We start from the raw sequence: 19,300 nt of genomic DNA, 5'->3' as shown, positions 1-19,300 counted from the left end.
CTCTTGTGCATTGCTTCTGTAAAGACTCAAAGCTCTGGAAAGCCGCCTAGTGCACCGGGCTCAATATGGCCCTTTGGGTTTTGACTTTGGTCATTTCGGTGCTAGCCAGGGGTCCCTCAAGGTCCCTGCTTCATGGCTGCCAGTGGATTGTGGCCATCTGGCAGTACTCTGGGCATCCTGGGGACACCAGATAAAGAGGCAGTTTGAAGCCTTGATGTCTGGCGTGCTTGTGGAAGCCACGTGTCTGTGTAGGAAATGGGTGTATATTCAGGGCCCCGTGTGTCCAGGTAATGGGGAAGGAGGTAGGTGACAGGTGTGCAGAGGAGCCACCGAGACCTGTGTCTGAGTGTGTAACTGCCACCCCGCCAAGCTCAGCACTCCTCCTCGTGGAGCCAGCTGCCACTTCACAAAAGTATTTCTGGACTCTACTTTGGGAACTGCCATCAGCCCTAGAAGCACATTCTTTTTCATTTCCTTGGTGACAGTTGACTCTCATCTTTCAAGGCTGACATATCTTTATAAGCAAGTGGGGCAGGAGGTGGTCTGGCTGGAGAGCACTGTAGAGGGTTCAGAGGGGGGAGATTACAAAGTCAGGAGAACACGCTGTTATTTGGCACCTCACCTGGCTCTGACCGCCCTGTGTGAGAGTGTGCACAGTCTGTGTGTCTCAGAAAGGGCAGACAGATGGGGAAGGCCTGCGGAGGATGCCAGGTCCAGGGATGGCTGAGTTCATGTTAGCAGGGGCCAGGGGGCCAGGCACCATGTGCTCTCTCTTAACCACATGAAAAGCAGGCTGGGCCAGCTGACCTTGTTCTCCCCTCCTTGAGAAAAGTGGAAAGAATTAGGGTTGATGATGGGTGATTTCCAAAGCACAAGATTTCACTGAGAAGAAGGTAGGGGATTCACAGGCAGGTGAGTTTCTTGCAGATTAGCTCATGACCTAAGCCACACGGTGGCTCACATCTGTAATCTTAGCACTTCGGGAGTTCAAGGTGGGCAGATCACAAATTCAAGAGTTCAAGACCAGCCTGGCCAACGTGGTAAAACCCCATCTCTACTAAAAATACAAAAATAAGCTGGGCATGGTGGCGTGTGCCTGTAATTCCAGCTACTTGGGAGGCTGAGCTAGGAGAATTGCTTGAACCAAGACCTGGGAGGTGGAGGTTGCAGTGAGCCAAGATCACACCATTGCACTCCATCCTGGGCTACACAGCAAGACTCCATCTCAGAAAAAAAAAAAAAGGGCATTACCTGAAACCCCCTGTGGACAGAGACACCAGAGAAAGAGCCATGTGTCCCATTTCCTAGGGACTGAGGGCTCCAGGGGTGCGAGGAAGACCTGGGGTCTGGGAGTCCAGACTGCTGCCCAGCTCTGACCCAGGCTGATGGGAAAGCCACTGTGGTCTCTCTGGCAAAGGATAAGGGAACTCTGGAAGCACTCACCCCAGCAGTGAAATGTGCAGCCCAGAAGCAAACCCATCACCTTCTGCTCACGGCTCACTGTCCACACCTCTGCTCATACCTCACTTGGCCAGAACTCATCACCTGGCCTGCTCAACCACAAGAGGACCAGGATGTGTCCAGACGGCCAAAGCCTGAAATATGCAGTGAATGGCCCTAATGAGAACCACACCACTTACCAGCTCATGAGCATGGGCAGGTCTCCTTCCTCTGCCTCTGTTTCCTTGTCTAGGACATGGAGGTGAGGTTTCCTTCCTATTCGCAGAGTTGCTGTGAGGACAGCGTCAGTTGGCACACACAAACACAGAGCGCCCTGCTTGGCTCCACTAAAAAGTTTCTTCCCCAATCCAAGTCTGAGCCCAGTGGGCCAGACACCTCCAGGTCCACAGCTCAGGGTCCTATCACCTGTTTCCACCTAGTGCAATAGGACAGACTGTTGTGAGGATGTGAGCATGAAGCAGGGCCCTGGAAAACGCTCTCCTGTCTCTTTTGAGCCTGATTCCTGCTTCCAGGAGCTGCCAACACAGGCAGACCCAGGCTAGCCTTGGGATGTCGAGGCCGTCGAAACAGTTAGCAGAATGAAACGGGCGGTGTCCAGACAGGAGGTGCAAAGGGCTGAGAGGGTGGAGAGCAGGGGAAGCACTGAGGATGAGCCCTGCTGCCAAGGACCCGGATTGTCACCGGAAGGAGAGGGAAGGGAAGCAGGTTAGTGGTAGGTGTGTGTGTTCCTGAAGGAGAGGGGCCACGCTGGACAGGGGCCCAGGGCTTTTGGCTGGTAAGGGTCCCTGGGACGTACCTCCTCGTCAGGGTGGGGTGGTTGCTAATGGATCATCCAACGGAAGATCAAGAATCTGCAGAGCCTCATCTTCCAGTCTTGTGCGAAACCCCAAATCTCTACAAATAGCGTCTCCTTGGAGGGAGCCCCCACTTTGGGGCTCAGGGGAGGCAGCATTGACAGTCTGTTTGACTTTCTCACCTCCTCTTGACTTGCACAGCACGGAGCTGGGGCATCTTTGAACCAGAGCCATGGAGTCCTGGCTCAGTCAGACTGAAAGACCTTTTCAAGCAAAACACTGAGCTGATGTCTGCACACAGCAGTTTCTGTTCTTTTGGCTGAATGGGCTCTAGGCCCGACCCCAGCACTGCTAGCTAAGTGACCCTGGGCAAGTTACTTCACTTCTCTGGACCCACAAGCAGGGCTGACCCAGGAGGTCAGAATGCAAGGACCTGCCATCCAGCTTTTGGGCTAAGCAGGACACACAGGGTGAGGATGGGCAGGTAGGAAAACCCTGGCTCCCCCTAGTCTTCCTCATGGGGTGGGTGTCATGTGAGACCCCCACCCCAGCCAGGCCAGAAGTGGCAAGCATACTCAAGTGGCCGGGATGTGTCCCTCTGAGTAATCGGTTGCCTCAAGAGCCACCCTAGAGAGCATGGCTGATGTAAAGGTGGCATTTTCCTCCGTGGTTTGTGAGACTTGGCATTTCCCCCCTTAAAGCTGCCAGGACCACAGTCCCTGGTGACCTGCAGTGAATGCTTTGGAGTTGGCTAGGCAAGGCTTAAGCCCTCACCCCCCAGCACAGAGAAGAGAGGCAAGGCCAGGCGTGGTAGCTCACGCCTGTAATCCCTGCACTTCAGGAGGCTGAGGCGGGTGGATCACCTGAGGTCGGGAGTTCAAGACCAGCCTGACCTATCTCTACTAAAAATACAAAAATTAGCCGGGCGTGGTGGCACATGCCTGTAATCTCAGCTACTCAGGAGGCTGAGGCAGGAGAATCGCTTGAACCCAGGAGGCAGAGGTTGTGGTGAGCCGAGATCTTGCCACTGCACTCCAGCCTGGACAACAAAAGCGAAACTCAGCTTCAAAAAAGAGAGGCAAGGCAAAGCCTTAACAGCCACCACCTAGGGTGCCTTTTCAATGAAAATAAATGTGATTAAAATAACAGTATAAGTCCTGTTTAACTTAACCGATTATTAATTATAAGCATTTTAACTCCAGATACCATATAAAGAAATCCAGATACGTGGGTACAGCTGGTATTTTTGTTCCATTTAAACTTCATTTTTATTAGTAACTGTAACTAGACCTTAGCTGTCATGAGCCCCAAGACAATCAGCTCCTTTCAAAACCCACAGGGCCCCCACCTGGACACGGCTTCCACCAGTCATTTGTAGTTTTGATAGAGAAAATCCTTTCTCTGCTGCCCACAGCCTTCCACCTGGCTGGGACTGGGCTTTCTCTGTGAGCTAGATCCCTGAAACTCCTCTTCTACAATGCTGATGGAGGTTCCCATGGTCCCTCTTCAAATACTGCCAGGCTCCCTCTGCCTAGTCAGAGAAAACTGCTGGCTGGCCAAACAGCCACATTTTTCCTCCTAGTCGGGAAAGAGCACCTTAGCCTCTTAGAATCCTATCCCCTGCTTCTTGAGGTTCACAGTGACACCTATATCTTAAACAGGGACTAGTTAAGGATCATGTCTTAGCTAGTTGGATTTTCTAACCCAGCGCTGATGAAGCTAAGTGGGTTTTTGCCCCTTATTTGACCAAGACCTACCTTTCCTCTGATTGCTTCCTACAGTTTCACAGACTTCTTCCCAACTACATGCCAATGACAAAAGACATTGACCTCTTTCCAGAAATGACTCGTCGCCCCGCTGAGGCTTGTCTGATAAAGCAGCAGTGTAATCCGTCCATGGCCTCTGTTTCTTACTGGCTTCGTTATTCTTTTCATTCCCCATTTTTCTTGGCCTATTTCTTGTATGTCTTTATTTGATTTTAAGAAGAGCAGAGAAAGAGATGTCTGTTCAACAACATCTGAAACCTCCAGGTTTGTCTGCCACAAGTGGGCATCCCATGCCAGGGTGCTGTCTCTGGGAGGTGGAGGGGAACATGCAGGGAGAGCCTTATGAATGACTGAGCCTCCCTAATGGCAGCTTCAATGGCCGGGAGGCCCCATGAAGCTCTGACACAGGGTCCCTGCCCACACACCATCAGGCATTTCTGACTGGGTGGCACTGGCTTCTGGGTCCCTGGTGGTGATCACCCAGCTTCCTTGTGACTCAGTATTCCAGTCTCTAAAATGGGCTTTTCCCGTTACTTGGGCCAGTCTTAGTAGCAACCCAGCTTATTTCCTGCATTGAGTTTGGCAGATGCCCTCTCTCCCCAACTTGAGCACAGGGCCCTGGGAGGCAGAGGGGCTGTTGACAGTAAACGTCCCGATGTGTCACTGAGCAATGGTGGGTTTCCTTCAGGCCTCGCGCTGCAGCCACCCTCACAGGGCCTGACTGTGGTGGTGACAGCCTGAGTCTGTCACCCAGGCTGGAGTGCAGTGGTGTGATCTTGGCTCACTACAACCTCCGCCTTCCGCGTTCAAGCAGTTCTCTGCCTCAGCCTCCCATATACGTGGGACTGCAGGTACCCACCATCATTCCTGACTGATTTTTGTATTTTTAGTGAAGATGGGGTTTCACCATCTTGGCCAGGCCAGTCTTGAACTCCTGACCTAGTGATCGACCCACCTCGGCCTCCCTGAACCACTGTACCTGGCCAGACTTTTTTTTTTTAATGGACAGAAAAAAGCCACATCATGAAAGTCCTTGAGAACTGGACCCTTAACCTAAAATGACCAAAGCAGAGAATGAAATTGCCACAAGTGTGTCATAGACTTCTTAGCCCAGTCTCTTGGTGGGTCTTAAATCCTACCAAAAGCCCCACTGGCCCTGGGGAGCACCTGAGACCCCAGAAAAGGCTTGCTTGCTCCTTAGCCTGTCTGGCCAACTGAGACCTGGATCTCATCACTGCCCACCCACCACCCCCAGGCATTGTCATTCCAGCAGGGACTTAAACCTGAGACTGATTGGGACACCCAGAGACCACTCACGTATCCACTTGCCCTGGCTAGCTCCCGTCCCCAGAGCCAGACCCCCGCCAGGCGGCAGGGCTGGCCCTATTTCTTCCTGAGCAGAAGCTAATGGCATCTCTAGTCAGCTCTACACATGGCAGGGAAGGGGCTTCCCATGCTTCGAAGGAAGGGCCTGTTGAGCCTGCGTTGCTGAGGGGCTAGACCAGGCCCATTGCTGAGGCTTGCCTTCAAAATAGCTGGGTGCAGAAATTATAGCTTCCTGGTGACGATCTGTCCCACTCTGCATGGCAACACAACATGTTCCTAATGACTGAATTGTTTATTTAATAAAGAAATCACAACCATTTGGAGGTTTAAATATAGCCTCTCAGAAACCAAGTGAGCTCAGCTCTTGGTGGCTGCGTGGTGCTGGCACTGGCCCAGTCTCTGCACCGCACAAAGCCTTTAGCAATCACTTGAAAAAAAAATAATTTGCAAGCTCTCTTGAGTTTCACTAACCCTGCTGTAGTTTCTTGAGTCTCTACTTGGCTTAAAACGCAGAAACTACCTGCAGCTTCTGAATCAAATGGCAAAGGTCAAAGGTGGCTCTCTGCCCAGGGGTTGTAGGTAGGACAAATGGGAGGGGACCCCCTTTCTGGTGACCCTTGGGGTCCCCCTCTGTCCTAGAACTCCAGGGAATGGCAAGGATGGGTCCCTGGAGTGGTTTCCTGCAGACTGCAATACAGACAGACTGTCCATTCGATAGCATTTTAGCTCCAAACAGCATTCACAGCCAGCAAGCCCCTAAGACATTCCAAGCAAAACTGATCTTTTCCTGCCTTTTTGGGGGAGTCAGGGCTCTGTCTCTGAGGCTTTGTGAAAAACCTGGGCTCTGTCTTGCAGGGGAGTTCTTCAGCCTGAAACCATATTCCTCAAATTGACCAAAAACTCCATCCTCCCCCTGCTTCCCCACACACCCGTCACCCGCAGCCCAGGCCACCAATCAACACTGGGAGACAGCACAGTGTACAAGAGTTTATTTAATGATATCTGAATTTAGTTCTATCATATGGGGCCCACGTTACAAGTTCCATCTGGGTCCATGACAACTCTAACCACCCCCCCAGAAAAGCAAAGAAACTTTAAAAAAAGAAAATCCACAACTTTTTCCATGTCATTAAATATATTCATATATAATAACCATAATATATTAGTATGCATTGGAAAGGGACATTGACCCAAACAATACGTCATGGTCACAACTAAACATTTACAAGTCTGAGTGAACAGAAATCCAAAACACAGGAGGGGGCCAAGGGAGGAGGGGAGTGCATTTGGAAGTAGGGAAGGGGAAGAAATGTCCAATGGCAGGAGTGGGACTGACTTGGCTTTTGGCAGGGGTGAGGCCCCACAAGTACACATTTTGATCCCCCCGGTGTGCCGTGGCTGTGGCCCACAGGGATGGCTTGTCCACGGACTATGGCCCAATGGCCCATCAATGAGTCTAGGCTGGCCGCTCTCTGGGCTTCAAGGGGGCTTCCTTTAAGTGTTCACAGCCTAAGCGTCTTTCGCTTTCCTGGAGGCAGGAACCATTCACCAGTCCCTTAGGGTCTCTTCTTGAGTTCAGTCTCATTCAAACCTGGGGTGCACCCTGTCCAGTGTGCCGCCACTGAGGCAGAGTTCCAGGAAGTCACTAAGGGCCTTGGAGCAGCTCCCAGCCTCCCTGGGCTGTGACCCAGGTGTCCCTCCCTCCCTGGGCTGTGACCCCAGGTGTCCCTCCCTCCCTCCCACATAGATGCCTCTGGGGATGCTGCCTCCTGCCCTGCTTTCCATGGACAGAAGCAGTGGGCAGACCACAGCCTGCAGTGAGTCCTGGGGGCAGCCCCATGTCCTCCACACCCCGCAAATCTTGGGCATTACTGCGTGTCCGTAAAGCAGGCACTCAGCTGTCAGGGGCACTGGACCACCCAGCTGGCAAGAAAAAGGACAACTGGGGAACCTGTTGCAAAAACAAAGACTAATCTGGTATGTTTTTCTTCAAACACCTACATAGCACAATTCTGGTTAATACACTCTTCAAAATCAAAATCTAGTTCCGTTTTACATCCCTTTCTAACTGTACAAACTGGAACACCTCAATTCCCATTTCCCTCTGCTCCCTGGAGTGGGGCACAGGAGTGGAGGAGGGGTGCTTTCCCAAGGATGGTGCTCACTGAAGAGGCTGGGTGGAGGGGGGGCTGCAGTCAGGAGTGACGGGCTGCGTTCTGGCTGGGTGTGCGGATAGGGAAGGCAGCCCGTGATGATCATGCAATCTCAACAGTGATCTAGCCCCTAGCCTGGTGGATCTGGTCACCCTGATGCATTCCCCAAGGGCCAGGCCACTGGGTGGGAAGCCTGTGCCCTTGGGGTGCTGAGCCCGAGGAAGGGCAGGAGAGTGGCTGAATTTTCTGCAAGATGCCTTGTTGCTTGGTGTGATGTTGGCTCTGTTGCTAAGGAGCCCTCAGAGACCACAAGTGCAAGCCCCTCACAGAACACCAGTGACACCCAGACCCAGGGTGGGATGTTGTGGAGCTGCCACAGCCCTTCTGGGGAGGGTGAAGAAAACACACTGGCATAGACAGAAACAGGACAACTGCCCCAGCTGCATAGTGCTTTGTGATGCTGATGGCACCCAGCGGGCCACACTGGGCATCCGAGGGGCACTGACAGCTTGGAGAGGGGCCCTGTCTTCTAGCCTTGGGCTGGATTCAGGGAAGCCAAATCCCCTTCCCAGGGCAGGTCTGTCTGCTCCCTGCCCCTGAGGCACCTCTGCCAGTCTCTCCTGGAGTCTCTCCAACCACCCCCAGGCAGCCAAACCACTCTCTACCACCTCTTCAGAGAAGGCAAGGCCTGCCTTCTTGGAACCCGGAGTTGCTGTCTGGCGAGTCCGTCCCCGTGTCCCCACCACTTTGCTGCCTCTTCTGAAGATGTGATTGTTTGTGCCCATGTCCTACCCTATCCTGGGCTCCTGTTCTCCAGGCCAAATGCCAGTGTCCTCAAGAGGCAGTAACCAGGGCCAGGGGCTCAGTGGCCACTCCCCCAAGAGCACCCTCACAGCCTGCACAGGGGTTGAGTGGGCGGGCTACAGAGCAGGAGTGCAGTGAGGGCCAGCATGGCCTGTGTTCATAAAGTCAGGCTCTGGAGTCTGAGCCCCAGTCCTGCCACCAATTTGAGGCATGACCTTGGGCATGCGTACTCCAGTTTCCTTGCTGGTGATAGCGGGTCCCTGTCCCACAGAGGTGTCATGAGCACAAGCTGGGAGCATGTGGGTAAAGTGCCTGACACACAGCAGGTGCTCAATAAATGGCAGCCATGATGTAGGCAGCAGTGGGGAAGGCAGAGGGAAGCCAGACCACCGAGCTTCATACTTGGTATGACCCTTCTGAGCAGTCAAACTCTGGCTGGGAAAGTGAAACCAATTTCCTGACCGTGAGGGATGCCAGGCCTCTAATTCAGTGTGCCAGGTGTGAGGACGTGGGCCAGAGGCCCAGGCTGTGCAGAGAACCCAGGAAGGCGGGGAGCCAGGAGGCCCCAGGGCACAGGAATGGACCCTGTGTGAGGCAGGCAGAAGAAAAGGGGCTGCCTGCTTGAGGACAGTGTCTCTAGGAGATCTTCGAAGGAGGGCTGGGGCACAGTGGAGGGCATGGGCAGATGCCACAAAAAGACTGTCTGGAAAGGCATAGGCAAGGTGTGGCCCAGGCCAGACCAAGACAGCTGCAGGGGGCAGGCCCGACAGACTCTGTGCCTTTTCTTGGGGAAGCCAGCATGGCCTGGTCATTTCTACGCCCCTGCCCACCCATGGCTCAGGCACTCTGGTACTTCGCTGAACCAGCAAACCCTGTCCCAGCTCAAGCAAGCCCCCCGCCCAAGCCAGGCCCAAGTGCCTTTGCAACCTGCAGACTCCATGCTGGTTCAGGTTCTTTCCAGCTGTTGACATTGCTGAGGGGCCTTGTGGGAGCTGATGTCATTACATAAATAGTGTCACTGCCGTAAACCCAGCCAGTGCCCCTTCCCCCTCCCTGGAAAATGTCATAAAAGGGGCTGTTTCCAAGTTTCCAAAAGGAAACACTCTGGGAGGTTTTGCCTTTGCGATGCCTCCTCCAACAGGCAGCTCCAGCATCAGGCGGTGACCACCCGGTTAGGGCTTCTCAGGGGTGTCCCTGAGTCCACTGCCCTCCGGATGGGCGAGAATCCTGTACCAGCCCCACACTGGGCAAGCGCAGAAGCAGGAAGCAGCAGAGGCCTCCTCTCCCCTCTCCACAGGTGAACCCCCCCACCCCACCCCAAGACCCCACCCAGGAGGACCCACTCAGCAGGTGGCAGTGGAGACAGAGGCTGGCTAGACAGGCGGCTGTCCGCTCCCCAAATGCTGCCAGGCCCCTTCAGATGGAGCCCAGGCTCTGACAGCCCGGAGGTCGTGGGGAATGCTAGACGGAAGGGGCCGGGGAGAAAGGGAGGATTTCGTCCGCTGTATGTGGGGTGGTGGTTTGGTCGGTGCTCGGCGCCCCGCCCAGGACGCGGGCCTGAGAATTCACAGTTCTCCTCCCATCCTCCTCTCCGCGCCATCCACGTCCCGCGCCTGGGACCCCAGCTGTGCGGTTCTGCGCCCGCCCCCGGGGCCCCAGGGCAGGCCGCCCCCAGCCCCTCCACGGCGGCTGCGCCCAGCCCCAGGGAAGCGCGTCTCTGCTCTGAAGGAGCCCCGTGAGGTAGCTACGTCTCGTCCTCATTTCTCCAGGGCCCGGCCGGCCGCGCACCCCGCCCCGCGCGCACCCGGCTCCCGCCCGGGGCGCGCAGGATGGGGCCGGGGGTGGGGCCGCCGAGGGCCCCGCCCCCCGCGCCGTGCGGCCCCGCCCCCTCCCTCCCCCCACCTGGGAAAGCCCTCGCGGGCCAAGTCCGCGGCGGTCCGGCGAAGGCGCCCGCTCTAGCTCGGCCCGGCCCTGGCGCCCGCCCGCCTGCCCGCCTGCTGCCTCCGCGCTAGGCCTTCTTGCACTTGCCCTTCTTCTCGCGCTGCTGGAACTTGCGCAGCCGCCGCGCCCACGTGTCCCGCCACTGGATCACCAGGCTGCTCTTGTCCGCCACGATGCCGCTCTGGTCCGGAGAGTCCTCGGCGTTGCCCAGCAGCAGGTACTTCTTGAGGGGCTTGATTTTGGGACATTTGCAGGCGATGTCCCGCGAGCGGATCCACAGGCTCTGGTCGCCACGGCGGATGCGGCTCGTGCCCTGCTTGTACACGGAGATGATGTTCACCGTGAACTTCCACCAGTCCCCCGCCTTGTCCGCCTTGAGGATGTGGATCTGGACGGCTGCAAGGAAGCACAGGCAAGCGGGTGGGCCCACAGCTGCTGCGGCTAGGTCCACCCTGCTTGAGCCTGGGGAGAAGGGAAAGGAGACCCAGCACCAGGAAGTGACTGCAGAGGGTGTCCCACGGGGGAGCGTGTGGGTGGTGGCAAGCTGACCGTAAACCCCCACCTGCTAACACCAGGGCCAAGGCCGCTGCTCGAAGAAGCCTTGCTTCCCACGCTTTGAGGGTGCCACCCAGCACTGCCATGGGGACAAGCCATCTGCTGGCCTTGTGAAGGCCCACTTTGTCCCAGAAGCCTACAGGTGCTGCCCATGCTCCCAGCACTCTGGGCAAGCTCTGTCTGCCCAGGAGCAGTACTGGGGAGGACTGGGAGGCTCCTCAGGAGTTCACTTCTCCAAAGGCCCGGGTTACTTGACACCAGGCCTCATGGCACTCCACACACACAGCCTGGACCACCACCCAGTCTCAGAAAACCATAATGGGTCCTCCATGCTCAGGGCAGACGATGAGAACCCACCCTTCGGGGTGGCCATAGTGCCTTTTCCAGAGCCCCGGGGCCCTTGGACTCCCCGCTTCCCATGCCTAAGCCATCCCTGCCAGGTGGCCTCCCCTCCTCTGTGCTGCCCAAGGTCCCCAGACCATTCCTCTTCCTCCCAATTATCTACCAGTATTTTCCCTAGTACATGGCTTCCCAAGCTGGAACATGCATCAGAATCCCCTGGTGGGCTTGTGAAAATACACACTGCTAGGCCCTGCCCAGAGCTTCAGATTCAACAGATCTGGGTGAGGCCCCAGAATATGCATTTCTCACAAATTCCCAGGTGGTGCTGATACGGTTGACTCAGGGGCAAATGTTACCAGATGTTATTTCTGCAAGATAGTAAAAGAGATTTCAAAATTAAGAGATGCTTAAAAAATAAAAGAGAAACTTTGCTCTAGTAAGTTTGTGAAATATTAGGTTAAACAAAGTCAAGAGGTTCCTTACTGCAGGACTTCTCAGAGCCTTTAACCTAAGAATCCTGTATATGTGTGTTGGTTTCTCTAACAACCCTAACTGCAGAACCTTTTAGTTGGTGCATCTCAGGTCACCAGAGCCTTATGGGACCTTCTTGGGGACCTCCTGGGGGAGGGGGTGGACACATGATCATTGCCCCCAGGCCAGAGGATACCTGGAGAGGCCCCTACTGTACTCATCTCTGTTCAAGAGAAATGGCCATCCTCTCACTCCCCTCCCCCAACCCTGCACTGTCAGAGCAGGGTCCTTTCCCCTCACTGAGCCCAACCTCACACCCTGTATCCTTCACTGGGAAGAGCACCTTTATTCCCCAGGCTAGGCCATGGAGTAGACTTGAGCCTTCCTGAGAAAGGAGCAGCAGCTTGAAGAAACCAAGACACAGGAAAGCCCCAGGGAATGCCCAGCGGTGAACACCTCCCCACTTACCACTCCAGACAATGGACCCACCCCCAGCTCAGCCTGCCGACCCCATTGGCCAGCTTCTGTCAATGTCTCTGGGGGCCACTCTGATCCTTCACTCCCAGGGCACCTCCCTGTCCCCTTTCTGAACCCACACATGGCCCAGGGGATGAGGAGGGACAGGGACAGCCAGGCGCAGGGGAGCACTGAATGCCAACAGACTCATCCTTCCAGGGTGAGGGAAGCGGACTTTTCCATATATTCATTTCAGCTGTTCCTGGGCATCCTGAACTTTGCACTCCAGTCTGAGGGCTCCAAAGAATGGCTGCCATGGCAACCGTTTCCATGTTTTGTCACCAAGGGACTCAACACTCAGTGTGAACTCTGGGTGGGGGGAGCCCTCCAGCCCAGAGAAGTGGCTGGGCCGAGTGTATTTGACTGTGCAGACAGAGGTCACCGTGGCAACTGAGTGCCCCTTAGCTAAGCGATGGGGGAGCCACCCCTGGCATCCCTGAGAGCCCCACTTTCCTCTCCCCAGGACTGAGCTGAATACAAATGAGCTGGGATACAGCTGATTCTGCTGTGCTCAACACCACGGACCCCTTGCACAGCTGCTGTGTCCCCAGCCAGCATGGGCTAGAGGGGCCCAACAAGGATGCTGCAGAAGGCACCCTGGGCTGGGGCTCAGGGAGAGCACAGCTTTGATCCCAGGCTCAGAGCATCTGGTGCTGTGTGCTGAATTTGCCCCAACACATTCCTCTGTTGAAACCCTATCCCCCTGTACTTCACAGAGTGCCTTTACTTGGACATAGAGTCTTTAAAGTATAATTATGTTCCTGTTAAAATTTAACAAAATGTGCCGACCGGGCACGGTGGCTCATGCCTATAATCCCAGTACTTTGGGAGGCTGAGGTGGGCCGGTCACGAGGTCAAGAGATCAAGACCATCCTGGCCAACATGGTGAAACCCCGTCTCTACTAAAAATACAAAAATTAGCTGGGCATGGTGGTGGGTGCCTGCAGTCCCCACTACTCGGGAGTCTGAGGCAGGAGAATCGCTTGAACCCAGGAGGCAGAGGTTGCAGTAAGCCGAGATCGCGCCACTGCACTCCAGCCTGGAGACAGAGCAAGACTCCTCAAAAAAAAAAAAAAAAAAGTTAGCAAAATGTAAGTATAATTAAGATGGGGTCATTAGGGTAGGCCCTCTGACCCATGTCCTTATAAGAGGAGATGAGGACACAGACACACAGAGGGAAGACCCTGTAAGGACACGAGAAGGTGGCCATTTACAAGTCAGGAGAGGACTCTGAAGAAAGCAACCCTGCTGACACCTTGGTCTTGGACTTCCAGCCTCCAGAGCTGTGAGAAATAAATTTCTGTTGTTTAAGCCATTCAGTCTGTGATACTTTGTTCTGGCAGCCCTAGAAGCTAATACAATTAATCTTAAAGATCCTGGGGATCTTGGGCTTCTGCTCAGGGCCAGATCTGGCAGAGTCTCAAGTTTGCTGAGAAGAGGCTAGACAAAAAGCTGGCTGGAGAAGGTCTAGCCTTAGATTCCTCCAGAGGCCTCCCATGGGATCTTCTCATTCCCTGGAGTCCTGCAAGAGCGTGGTCCTGCAAAGCAGAAGGGCTGATGAGCCCTGCCCAACCCTCTCTGGTCTCTGAGCTTCCCCCCTCAGTGAATGTTCTGGAAACCAGGCCTGGCATCCAAAGCAGCCCCTGTGCACAGCCACAGAGGCGTGAAGGGGACCTGCTTAACTGCCTAACACCAAGGGCAAAGCCCTGAAGGGTACCCTCCCCTGGACACCTTGCTGTCAGGAGTCCAGAGGGACAGAGCAATGGACACTGGTCATTCAGGATGACGCAACTGGCCCTTGTCCTTCCACCTCCAGCAGATCCCAACAACTCCATAGGTGGGAGCTGTCCTGGCCACAGTGGGCAGGGGCAGGAGCAGGAGCAGGAGCAGGAGCACAGAATGGTAGGACTCGTGATTATGCTGGAAAAAGGCCACATTTCCACTACCCTTGGCAACACCTCTACACATTACACGGCCCACGAAGTATGAGCTACACACAGGGCACAGGCCAAGCCCCTGCCATTCACATACAGCCGAAAATATTCAAACTGCACCTGGCAGCAGTGACCTCAAACAGACCTGCCCTGCACCCTCTGGAAGCACGAGCATCAGCAGCCACACGTCACTCACTGAGGCTGCGGTCACCTCTGACCAACCTCCAGTTTGAAGCAAGGAATGATGGGGATCTCTGGGCTACACGGAGTCTGGGGCCCCTTCCAACCCAGATGTACCTGAGATGTCACCCAACCAGGGGGCTTGGCACAATGGGCTATGGGCAGCTCTGCCCATCCCAAGACCATGGCCTCTAGGATGGGCTCCTATGCTTTTAATGTTAGTGTTCCCTCACAAATTCATATGTTGTAACTTGATATCCAGTGTGAGACTATCAAGCAGGATCTTTGGGACATGACTAAATCATGAGGATTTCACCTTGTGGATGGGATCAGAGCCCTTTTAAGAAGAGGCTGCAGCTAGTTCCCTTGCCCTTTCCATGGTGGGAATACAGCAAGAAGGCAGCATTTCAGAAGCAGAGAGCAAGCCCTCACCAGGCTCTGAGTCTGCTGGTGCTTGATCTTGGACTTGCCAGTCTCCAGAACTATGAGCAATCAGTTCTGTTGTTTATTAATCACTCCATCTAAGGGATTTTGTTGCAGCAGCCCAGAACTAAGACACACCCACATAATGAAACTCACCCCAAGCTAATTAGCCTCGGCCCTTAGCATGCCTGAACTCCCACTGTCCTTGCACTGATGTCCCAAACTTGTCTTCAACAAAACTGGAACAGAGCCGGGGAAGGCTCTGCTAAGGATCCCCCATCTTGTGTTCAGAAAGGAGACAGATATCTGAGATTGCCCTGAGAAAGGCAGACTGTGAGGTCAGACCAGAGAGATGGGAGGTGTGCTGAGCCCTCAAAGGAGGGACTGCTGACCGGGTGCGGTGGCTCACACCTGTAATCCCAGCACTTTGGGAGGCCAAGGCAGGTGGATCACCTGAGGTCGGGAGTTTGAGACCAGCCTAGACAACATGGTGAAACGCTGTCTCTAGTAAAAATAGAAAAACTTAGCTGGGCGTGGTGGTGGGCACCTGTAATCCCAGGTACTGGGAGGCTGAGGCAGGAGAATCGCTTGAACCTGGGAGATGGAGGTTGTAGTGAGCCAAGATAATGCCACTGCACTCTAGTCTGGGCAGCAAGAGTGAAACTCTGTCTCAAAAAAAAAAAAATTAGGGACTGCTGGTGTACAGAAAGAGGTTGCCTTCTTAAGCCAGAATGGCCATTCTCTGAAGCGGAGACAAAGAAGTCAATGAGGCAGATGCTAGCAGAGCCCCTCAGCCCTGCCTGGGAGGGAGCCTGGCCTCAGCCTGCTGGTGCTTCTGGCCTTACCGTAAGTGCTCAATGGCTGCATCACAGGCTCTACAGTTGAACTTCATCCTCCCTTCCTCTGAGCTCTTGCTGCCCCCAGAGCTGAGCAACTGCTGCAAGTGAGGGGGCTCTGCCCAGGGCAGGGCTCTGCTGTCAGTGCAGACAAAACCAGGGCTGGGATGTGGGAACTGGAACCCTCCAGGCTGAATGGGTTAGGCTGACTACAAGCCCAACGGAGCCCTGATGAGCCCTGGTGCACCACAGGGAGAAGGTACATCTGCAAATAGAGCAGATGCCCATGGGAAAGGAGGAGAGAGTGCAGTTCAGGGGGGCCAGGAGTTGGCCTCCGCTGTCCAGGTCCTCAGCCCCTGGCTGAGCTTTGTCTCCTGGCCTTGCTGCCCGTGAGCCACCCGGCATCTGTGCAATAAACCCTCCTTTCCTGCATCCAGATACAGAGTTCCGTGAACAAGGCTGTGGGAGGCAGGGGATAGTAAGCAGCCATCCCTACCAGCGATTCTGGGGTCTTTCATGTCAAGAACTCTCTCAACCAGCAGTGCAGCATGAGCCAAGAGGACTGACTTCCCTTGCCCTAACCCACACCTGCTGCCCAGCTAGAGGGGCATGCTCCTTACTCTGCCCCCGCAGCAGATGCCCACATGGGGCTCTGGAGGGCTGGCTGGGGCTCTGAGGAGGCGACAGGGGGGCTGAGGGCTAGATCCACGAGGGCCAGAGTCAACAAGGGCAGCCTGGAGCAATGTGTAGTTGGTTCTGGCTGAGGGGTGGGGGGCTAGGAGGAAGCCCAAGGGCAGGTTGGGTGCCTTGAGCACTTGCCTTGGGCAAGAAGGGCAGAAGTCAACCTGCCGAGCCCTGTGTGTCTTTTCAGCTGCTGCTTCCCACCTCCCTGTCTGTAGTGCAAGGCATGGCAGGCATGTCTTCTCCAGAGGAGTGAGCATCTGGTCTTCCTTCCTGGGGTATCTCAACCTCCCCAGAGTCCCAATGCTGGCGGCATTTCCAAGCCATCAAAGGCAACCCGAAAAGTAAGAAGCTCCAGGTCATAGCCCGTGCTTGGATTCCTCCAGAGGGGGACTTGCCCTGTCCTCTGTCCAGACCCCAGTCTCTCCAAAGCCTCCCTTCCAGCTCTAGCCCGGGTCCAGGAGCCACCATAGCCTGTGAGCTGTGGGCCTTCTGAGGACCCTGCACTGTCACCACCCCAGAAAGTCAGGGGCAGAAGTAGATGGGAGCTGATGGATGCCCCTCCTTGCAGATTTGGGGGACCTCCTGCTGGAATCAAAGCTCCCTGCCGCAGGGCCAGGTTGTAGGAAAGCTGTCTGGCCAGTGCAGAAGTTACAGATGCCGGTCATTCATCTCCCTGTGGGGAACTGACACACCACGATGCAGGAAAGGCCCAGCCCAGAATCAACAACCCACAGGCTGGGTCCTGGGGGAGTGGCCGAGGCACAGACTCTGGGGACTGCTGGCCCTTCTCCTTTCCCTGGCAAGGCCTGAGTGCCTGAGCATGTGGGACACCTCAGCGAGGAGGCTTTCTGCCTCCTGGAAGTCCCCTAGATTTATAGGCTACTCCAGGTGGCCCCCAGTGGCTCCCCTGCAGTTTCCTCTCCCAAGGAGGTTGGGGTGGTCAGCCCCTCCCCTCCCCCACCCATCCATACCTTCCTGTTGGGCCGGTCCAGCTAGGGAAGGCTTGTCACCCATCTGCCTCGGAAACAGCGGCCAGGACAAATGGGGGGGAGGAGAACAGGAACCCCATAGAAACCATGAAAGCTGTGCAGCCCCATAAATCTCCTGCTGTGGAAAGCGTGTCACGAGCTGCAGCTGCTTTCCTGAAATGCAGCTCTGAGCACATGCTTCCCAGGCCCTGCAAAGGGAGGAAGGGCTGCCAGAGGCAAGGCTTGCTCTCAGCGATGCTCCTCTGTCCAGAGAAATGCCAACTCTCTGCTGGTGAGTGCAGGAGAGGAGGCCACCACGCCTGAGACTGGGAATCACAGCAGCCCCTGCCCGGTTTACATCAAACGAGGCAGAGGGCTGGAGGCTCACTGTGACCAGACCTGGCAACTGGCCCTGCTGCCCTCGGGAGCCCTCAGGAATCCTGACTGCCATCTCCTGCCATGTGCCTCCCACTGGGACCCTGCCTCAGGACTCAGACAAGATGAGGACATCCAACTCACAGCTGGCTGAAGGTTCCCCTCAACCAAAGACAGAACAGGATAACCCTTTCTCTCAGAACTGAAAGCGGTGTGGATGCTGCCTCAGTTTCCCCTGCTAGGTCCTGGTGCTTGGGCTCTGTTCTGGGGAAGGGAGGGGGGGTTAGGTGTCTAAGACCATTTGGTGGCCTGGGGGTCCCCAGAGGAGAGGACATTAAGAGGTCTTAGAATTAGAGAGCCAGACCCTGGGAAGGAGACCAGCCCTGTCCCCTGGGAGGTGGGCACAGTCAGGCCTGGCCTGTCCAGCTCTGCACCCTGAGGCTCAGCAGTGAGAAGAGATCATGGACTGCATCCTTCTTTGCAAGAGGCTTAAGTATGGGGGTGGACACGGGCCCTTCCCTGCCCCAGCTGGGGCACCCTCAGCATGGGGGCTGCTGCCTCCTGCAGGGCAGACTGGGGAGAGCCTACTGCCCAGGGACGAGCTGCAGCTGCCTCCCTCTCCTGTTAGGAGGAACTGAAGCAGCCTGGCTGCCTCCGAATTCCACGCTTGTCCCTCCCATTCTTTAAGGGGCAGGGCCCAGCAGAGGCAGGGACAAGGCTGTCAGAGTCATCCTGGAGGGTGGACATTGCTCCCCTCCCACCTCTGACTCGGCCCCAGTGCCCCCAGGCTGACTGGGGCAGCCAACCAGCTCCCTGCACAACGAGGGCATCAGTGAGGGCAGGGCCAGTCGAATGTGCCATCAGGACCCACCGAGTAGGAAGGTGGAGCAGTGAGCATCCCCCCATCCCCCACCCCAGGTTGGCACCCTCAGCAGCAATGGGGGCCCACCCTCTAGAGAAGGGAAAGCTGGAAGAGACCAGCCTCCCCTGACATGGGCTCAGTCCAGTCCCCCTTCGCCTTCAGCTGGAAGGCTTGGTGTGGAGGGAGTTTTGGCCAGAGGCCCACCAGGGCTGCAGATGTATATTAACACCACACCACAGAGCGGGAGTGGCCTGGCTCAGAACCCCTCAAACACTGCCCACTTCCCCAAGGTACCACCTCCAGCAAACCCCTCTGCCTCACAGCCAAGAAAATCCCCTCCCTGCAAGCCAGGCTGGCATTTCCAGGCCACTCCCAGGGCACCCTGGCATGGAGCCCTGTCCCATATGGGGTGAGCATCCATGCACCCTCTACACATGGGACTTGGCTCGGAACAGCTGTCAGCTCCTAAAAGTCAAGACACCTTCAAAATCTGCTTCCCCAAGGAGACCTGAAGGCAATAGCTGAGACCTGGGAGCCGCAGTGGGGTAGGGGCAGCTGGGCCACTGTGTAGTTGAGTGCTGCTGGATGGATCAACTCAGGGGTAGAGGCTTGCAAAGGTGCCTCCCAAAGCTTCTATAGGCTACATGGGAAGCTGGGGTACACCTCTGGTATCTCAGAGGCCTGAGCCCAGCACAGGCAGAGCTGAGCTGGCAGGTTTGTGAAGACTTCGGGACAGGTCTCGGGGAGGAAGCCCAGGAACAATGACAGGGGTGCTGAGGTCCTCAGTGCCAAAGGCACTCAGCTCAGGGGAGGGTCACCTGGCATGCCTCACCAAATGCCCACCTGAGCCCTACATTGGTGGGAAAAGTGCTCTGTGGTCACAGAGACACAGGGCCTGGCTGAGCCAGG

General features: G+C 55.7%; 1 protein-coding gene across 3 annotated transcripts in view; it reads right to left on the bottom strand.

Annotated features, from left to right (window-relative positions):
- Positions 1–6,321: 6,321 nt before the first annotated feature.
- The window catches only part of NTN1 (netrin 1), a 232,631-nt gene continuing 219,652 nt past the window's right edge, over positions 6,322–19,300 (bottom strand). For all 3 annotated transcript variants that reach the window (XM_035300022.3, XM_035300020.3, XM_035300021.3), the window contains exon 7: positions 6,322–10,641. In XM_035300022.3, coding sequence (XP_035155913.1) covers positions 10,313–10,641 — 329 coding nt within the window. In that variant the 3' untranslated portion in view covers positions 6,322–10,312. The remainder of the gene's footprint in view (positions 10,642–19,300) is intronic.

The sequence above is a fragment of the Callithrix jacchus genome, chromosome 5 (assembly GCF_049354715.1).
Source record: "Callithrix jacchus isolate 240 chromosome 5, calJac240_pri, whole genome shotgun sequence".
Lineage (NCBI taxonomy): Eukaryota > Metazoa > Chordata > Mammalia > Primates > Cebidae > Callithrix > Callithrix jacchus.
This window is presented reverse-complemented; position numbering and strand designations above follow the sequence as displayed.